This window comes from Astatotilapia calliptera, chromosome 3 (assembly GCF_900246225.1).
Source record: "Astatotilapia calliptera chromosome 3, fAstCal1.2, whole genome shotgun sequence".
Classification (NCBI taxonomy): Eukaryota; Metazoa; Chordata; class Actinopteri; order Cichliformes; family Cichlidae; genus Astatotilapia; species Astatotilapia calliptera.
In genome coordinates this window covers 15,423,077-15,430,274 of record NC_039304.1, presented here as the reverse complement: position 1 = coordinate 15,430,274, position 7,198 = coordinate 15,423,077, and the positions used below count along the sequence as shown (strand labels likewise).

The window sequence follows — 7,198 nt, the reverse complement described above, 5'->3', positions numbered from 1 at the left end:
GAGACCCAGGGCCAGGAAGCAAACAAAGACGCAACATCTTTGCCTGCCTGTCATTTCAGGGGGAAAGGGCCAAGACATGTTTACTTAGCTTGGATGTCGTCTAATAGAGGATGATGGGGCACAGAAAGGTGGTCCAGTTCCCCCCACCTCGCCAAGGGCGTGTTCTAGGAGTTAAAGAGCAACAAAAAGTATCAGTGACACAACTTTAAATGAGCTTTCAGCGGTTAAAACTATTGCAATGTAAAATGTAAATCTTAAAAACTCAAGCCAATATAAAAGCAAAGTCATAAAAGATGTTAAAAATAAAAAAAAAAAATGTTTAGTTCAGTATGAAGAACACCCCCTTTTGTAACCAGCCGGCTTGTAGGTTGAGTTTTGGCTCCCTCAAGTGGTTGGTGATGCTGTTGCAGCTCCTTCTGACAGGTCCTTCTGCACCTCTCTTAAGGTTCTTCCTGGTTCGGTGGCAGCAGCGCACTGTGTGTAATGAAACCAGGTGTCACCTTTCCCTTCGAGCCTGACAGCGTGGGAGGTCCGCTCTGTTATGCGGTAAGGGCCTGTCCAGCGAGGCTCAGCCCACTTTCTCTTTGTGACTTTCAGGAGGACGTAGTCCATTCCAGGTGTAGCCACCTCTTTCAGCTCTTGCTGGTTTCTTTCAGCGACCTGTGAGGAATACTGGGCAACAAAACTGCGGAGCATGTTATAATATGTCCTCGGATCGAGGTCTGAATCAGCTTCATCCGACATTAACAGGCGAGAGGAGGGGCCAGGAAAAGGCCTGCCATGCTCCAACTCAAATGGAGTGTAACCAGAGGTTTGATTTACTGAGCATCTTATGGACATTAATGCAAGAGGCAATGCCTTAACCCAATCTAATTTGGTCTGTGCACAGATTTTAGCCAATTTAGTTTTTAGAGTTTGATTCATCCTTTCCACTTTCCCCTGGGACTGGGGGTGGTAAACTGAGCCAAACTTATGTTTCAAACCTAATGCGGCTTCAACCCTCTGCAGATCGTGGTTCCTGAAATGTGAACCATTGTCCGACCTTATGACCTCGGGAAACCCATGCTGTGGTATATAATGATTAATCAGACACTTCACCACAGTTCTACTGTTTTCACTTGCTGTCGGCCAGGCTTCTGGCCAACCTGAAAATGCATCCACAGCCACCAGCAGGTACCTGTAACCACCCACTCTGTCCACCATGTCTGTGTAATCAATGATTATTTCTTTCCCTGGGCAAAGTGGGATGGGGAAGTACCCTGCTATTGGCTTGAAGGCGGGCTTGATTCCAAATTGGTTGCACTCCTTACAGGTTTTAACCATGTATTTTGTCATGTCTTTTAGATAAGGGTGCCACCAGGCGGCTAAGTTCCTCATCATTTGTGCAGGTCCCACATGCCCCACTCCATGTGCCTCTTCCATTGCTGTCTGTCTGACCCCTGGCGGTAGAATGGGCCTTCCATCTGGGCCACGCCAAACATCTGTGTTTGTGGCCCCTCTTGTTACCCATAATGATTTTTCCTGGGGGCTGGCTTTGTCCTGTAACTCTCTGATTGTGGCTAGGCCTAGTTGTATGGGTGGTCTTTCTGGAGGGGGTGTGGCTTCTGGGTCCATTACCATAATCAGGGAGGGTAAGTAACCAGCTGTCTGCTTAGCTACTAAGTCGGCCTGTTTGTTACCTAATGCCACTAAGTCCAATCCGGCACTGTGTCCTTTGCATTTTACCACTGCCACCTTAACAGGTAACAACAGTGCTTCCGCTAATTCCCTCATTTCTATCTCATGTTTAATAGGCTTTCCGCTGGCTGTCAAAAAACCAGCTCTTAGCCACTGCTTGAGCTCCACATGCACTGCTCCCACAGCATAAGCTGAATCACTGTATATATTCACTTTCTGTCCCTTTCCCATCCTTAAGGCTTCAATCACCGCTCTCAGTTCAGCTCTCTGTGCAGACTGTTGTCCTGTCAACTGCTCTGCTTTCACTGTTTTCCATCTCATGTCTGTCTGTTCCACTATTGCCCATGCAGCCTTCAACATTCCACTTTCAGTTCTGAAACAACATCCATCTGTGAACCAATCTTTTTCTGCATCCATTAGAGGTTCTGCCTGCAAATCTGGCCTGATTTTCTCCTGTACCTGCACAACCTCTTCACACATATGTGGTTCCCCGGATCCCATGTGATCAGCCATGTTTATGCCTTCATGTGAGTAGGTGATGTGTGGTGCTTCCAAAATGGTACTGAGGCGTCTCTGCCTGAGTGAAGTGAGTGTGAAGGCCTGTGAGGAGACGTAGGCCACCACACTGTGTGATGTCAAAATTTTTAGTGGGTGGTTCATCACTATGTGTGCTGTTTTCTGAATGATTTTTGCAAGTCCAGAAACGTGTTGTGTGCACGGTGGGTGGCGTTTTTCAGTGTTGTCAAGCATTACGCTTACATATGTCAACACTTTTCTCTCTCCCCCTTTTTTCTGGAACAGGATACCATTGATATGGGTTCCAGTTCCAGAAACATCAAGATGAAAAGGCAAAGCATAATCTGGCACAGCAAGGTCAGAGGCGACAGAAAGCTGTTGTTTTAACTTTATAAACGCCTGTTCTGTTTCTGTAGTCCATGAGAGGGGAGCAGAGAGGTTTCTCATGCCTTGTTCATTTACCAAAGCGCGCAAAGGGGAAGTAAGGCCAACATAGTCTGGGACATAGGTCCTGCTGTAACCAGTCAGGCCCAAAAATGACAACATGTCTTTTACAGTTAGAGGTTTTGGATGGTGCAAAATTGAGTTCCTGTGTTCTGGGGACAAGGAAATACCGGACTGTGAGACCATGCGGCCTAGAAAAGAAACCTGTTTTCTTGCAATCTGTAGTTTGTTTTTGCTCACTTTAAAACCTGTGTTGGCCAGGTGTTGAAGCACCACTCTGGTGGCCTCCAAACAGATGTCAGCCGTGGGGGCAGACAGCAAAAGGTCATCCACATATTGTATTAACATACAGTCAGATGGTAGTGGGCTGGTTTGTAAAAGTTCTTTCAAACACTGATTAAACAGTCCTGGGGAGAGGGCAAATCCCTGTGGTAAGCGAGTGTAACGCCATTGTCGGCCTCTAAATGTAAATGAGAAAATGTCACGCAGTGACTCACGAAGTGGGAGGCAGAAAAAGGCATTAGCCAAGTCAATGCAGGTGAACCAGGCATGAGATGGTGGGAGGTTGGTCAAGGCAACATAAGGATTAGGCACAGGCAAAGTAGGAGTGCCAAGTAAGGCATTAATCCTTCTCAAATCATGTGCCATTCTGAACTTCCCCGTGCCTTTTTTCTCAACGGGTAGGATGGGCGTGTTCCACTTAGAGCAGGAGGGCTCCAAGACACCGGCAGTGACCAAACCAGAAATTGTTTCTGCAATCCCAGCCTCAGCCTCCGGTCTGTGTGGGTACTGAGGCTGCCACAAAGGGGTAGCAGATGACAGTTGAAAAGAGACTGGCTCCACATCAACTAAACCTACATCTGTGGGTCCAAGGGACCACAAACAATCTGGAAGAGAGTCGAGTAAAGGCGCAGCATCACAGTGGTCTGTGTGTTCTCTGCCATGTGACCCGCTGACCACTCCATGTTGCAGTGTTGAGGAATTAAAGCAATCATTTAAAATTTGGTATGTCTTGGTAGATGGAGAAAACAAAACCTGTGGGAGTTTTGTAGGTGTCCAGTCAGTGGCCGCAAGGGAACGTTTAACCATTCCACCCAGCTCCTTAGCCTGGTGTCCAGGATGTAAGGCCAGTGACACATGGGGAGCTGCCTCATCAGACATCATGTACCACTGTAATTGATCTGTTGTAAAAGTAACCGCTGCTGCCACTCCCTCCGGTGCCGCAAAAATGCACGACATGTTCAGAGACCAAGCCCGCCCCTCACACTGCTCTTGGAACATGTGCTGGTACCAGGTGGTGTCATGCCTGTCATAAAACAGTGTAACATGAGGTGGGTCAGGGGGAGGGACATAAGGATGTAGGAGTGAGAGCCACGGCCGCCATTGCTGAAAAGCAGTACAAACTCCTGGTTCAGCAGGTGTTTCAACTTCCAATAATGCCCAGTAGATGTCAGCAGAGTCCGTCAAACAGGAGGAGGGTTGCAGCAGAAACTGACCACCTCCCTCTGGCCCATTAGAACAGGGAAGCACAACCCCAGTAGGGAGAGTCACAGTTAGGCCTTGTGAAGAGCAGAGTATTGTGGCTCCTAATTTAATCAACAAGTCTCTTCCCAGTAAATTCACAGGCGCCTGTTTTGAACAAACATAGCTGTGTAACAAGGTCTGATCTCCAACCGTTGTGGGGAGGGGCACGGTGTAAGGCAGAGTTTTAGGTTCCCCAGATATGCCCACCACTGTAATCACTGTGTCAGTAAGTCTTTCACGAGCAACATCCTTAATGGTGGAGTACGTAGCTCCAGTGTCCACTAAAAAGCTGCTTCTTCTTCTATCTACAGTTATGGACAGCATAGGGTCCGCCGTTGTCCCTTCACCGTCCTGGGCAGTCTGTGGGGTGTCCTATAGCTGGGGACCACCCTCGTAGTACTCCCACCCCATCACAGGCATCTGTGGGGCCGGGGGCACTTCAACTAAAGCACCACGAGGTCCACCTCTGTGGCCAGGATGCTGATAGGGCCCACCACGGGCTCCCCTGCCTCTTCCAGCAGCCGGGTTCAAAGGGCACGCTTTAGCCCAGTGTCCAGGTTGTCCACACCGAAAACAAACATACATCTGGCCTCCCCTACCACCTCCCATCTGACCCCTTCCCCTGAAACCACCTCTGTTTCCTCCAAATGGGGAACCTCTCTGCCCATAAGGGGCCGGGGAGTGATAAGCACCATACTGGGGGGGCTGTGGATCAGTTGGCCATGGGTTCGGATACAAATCAGGGGCAACTGGACCAGGAGGGGGAGCTGCAGCGGCCACAAGCTGCTTTTTAGGCTTGTCACCTTTTCCACCCAGGTCGTTTTTAGCTTTCTGCAGCTGAACCTTCAACAGTTGCAACTGTAAATCTTCGACGCTCTCCGCTTTATCATCAGACTTAATCTGCACTTTGTTAAGATTAAAAATCAAATGTTTCTTCCAGATTGCAAAGTCACAGTCCTGCAAATCAGGATTATCCTCCATTTTCTGGCTTACTGACTCCGGAATGCCCCTCAGCACCGCCCTTCTAAACCACATGCTCTGTGAACAAGTCCTACTGGGGTGATGACCTGTATGGTTCACCCAGTCTTCAACAGCCTGATTTAGATAATGGGTGGGATTTTGCTTTCCCTCCCATTTAAATTTCTGTAAGGTGCCTTGATTTTTGGGTGGGAATTGTTTGCGCAGGGCCGGTCCAATAAACCTCAAGGCCTGCATTAGTGGCACCTCGTTCTCATGCGTGGTAGTACCCGCATTTTGTTCCAGGTCCGCTGCCTGAGATCGGGATGTGCACCTAGTTATAATAGCTCTAAAATCTCCCAGTGCGAGGTCCTGTCCAGCTGTGTATTTATCCAAACCAGCCAACCAGGCATTCCCTCCCTCCATTATGTCAGGGAGTTTGTCCACTAGGGCCTGGACATCTCCGAATGAATAAGGTTGATACACTGGTCTACGTTGCGCTTTAGTCTGGACCAGGGGAAACATGCCTGGAGGCTGAGGCACAGGGCCCTTAGATCTAGTCTGATATCCTAAACTGGGAGGGGTAGAGGGGGGTGTATGGTTAAGGTCACTGAGTTCATCATCAGTATCCTCAGTTTCTTCCCCGCCTGGTGGGGTATCAGTGTCAGCAAAAACGTGGGCTAAACTCATCTGTGTTTCCGGATCCTGACGGCCCACCAAAGACATGGTAACTGTGACATTTGGTGAAGTGCCAGGCTCAGTTTTTGCAGTAGCGGTCAGATCTCCCTTAACAGCGACAGGAGTGCTGGCAAAGGGGTTGGACCGGGAAAGAGGGGCTGACGCAACACGATTTTTCACCTGGACCACTGACCTATGTTCATTTAAGCAGCTGCGTAATGCTGCTTCTTGATCAGTTAATTGTTGTTCAGTGGGTTCCTGTCTGTTCATTCGAACCGCAAATGGTGCGCTCGCAAATGGGTCAGTTAGGCCCTCAGATCCGGTTCCAAAACAATGGGACATGGAAGAGGGGGCTCTACTACTAGCTGAGGATGTCGCCGACAGAGAGGAGCTTCCTGGGCAAAAATGCTTGGTATCTATGGGAGTTGGAGCTACGGGCGGTTCTTCTCCAATAGTCATTATTCCACCAGAGATATTAAGTACCGGATATATGCCTGCTGAGGGAGGAGTTGAGGCAGAATAGGGAGGTGGCTGAGACCTATTTTTCTTCATGTGTGGTTTTGCAGTTTCCCATAAACACACCCAGTGATTAAATTTAGCTTTGCGGCCTGCGTGCTTATCTGCTTCCTTTCTGTGTCTCACCCCGCTCATCACACCTGCACCTGCTGCTGCTGAGTTGGCTTCTTCCTCTTTCTCTTTTGCCTGCATAGCCTTATTCTGCCAAATTATTCCCCAGTTACCACTACTCCCCTCGTCCTTTCCCTTTTCTTTCATTAACCTTTCAGCTGTTTTCCTCAATGACTCTTTCTGCTTTTTTGCTTCTTTAGGCTGGTGTGTGGAGTTGATGACTGTCTCAACACATGTTAATTGTTCTCCCAATGTGCTAAGAATAACACCGGGACCCCAACCATCATCATTAGTTTCTCGATCTAATTCTCCATCCATTTTACTGTCAATGGAGGAGTGTTCTTTTATTGATTTTAAAGGAGAATTTGGGCCAGCTGGGTTTCTGCCTCTGTTAGGCACTAAGAGCTGGGGCGCTGCTTTAAAGGTGAGTCAGCACTGAAATATCCCTTCAGGTGTTACCAAGCTTCTACCAAACCGGAGTCTGGCGGGTAACCTTGCCTAGAGCTTCCTGATAGGGGTGCTAGTTGGTTGTCACCTTGTTCACACGTCTCATTCACACTTCATACATTACCTGCAGTCACTCATTACCCTCCTTATGTATGTAATAAATGTGTAAAAAAAAAATTCTATGTGTGGTGTATTATTTTAACCAAAAGAGGAACCTAGTTCCTTTAATTGTGTAATCTGTGAACAACGGAGAACCAAACTGTCCTGCCCAGTGTTCCACAGCAAGCATTCAGCGTGTATTTATGTGTGTCCAATATCAAACAGAACA

General features: G+C 48.2%; 2 protein-coding genes across 2 annotated transcripts; both read right to left on the bottom strand.

Moving 5' to 3' along the window:
• Positions 1-314: 314 nt before the first annotated feature.
• Positions 315-4,525, bottom strand: LOC113018676 (uncharacterized). The gene has a single exon (XM_026161979.1). The coding sequence runs from the start codon at positions 4,483-4,485 to the stop codon at positions 385-387; it is 4,101 nt and encodes a 1,366-aa protein (XP_026017764.1). The 5' UTR covers positions 4,486-4,525; the 3' UTR covers positions 315-384.
• Positions 4,521-6,900, bottom strand: LOC113018679 (uncharacterized). Its single transcript, XM_026161983.1, has one exon. It carries the CDS (start codon positions 6,739-6,741, stop codon positions 4,534-4,536), a length of 2,208 nt encoding a protein of 735 aa, XP_026017768.1. The 5' UTR covers positions 6,742-6,900; the 3' UTR covers positions 4,521-4,533.
• Between the last annotated feature and the right edge of the window lie 298 nt (positions 6,901-7,198).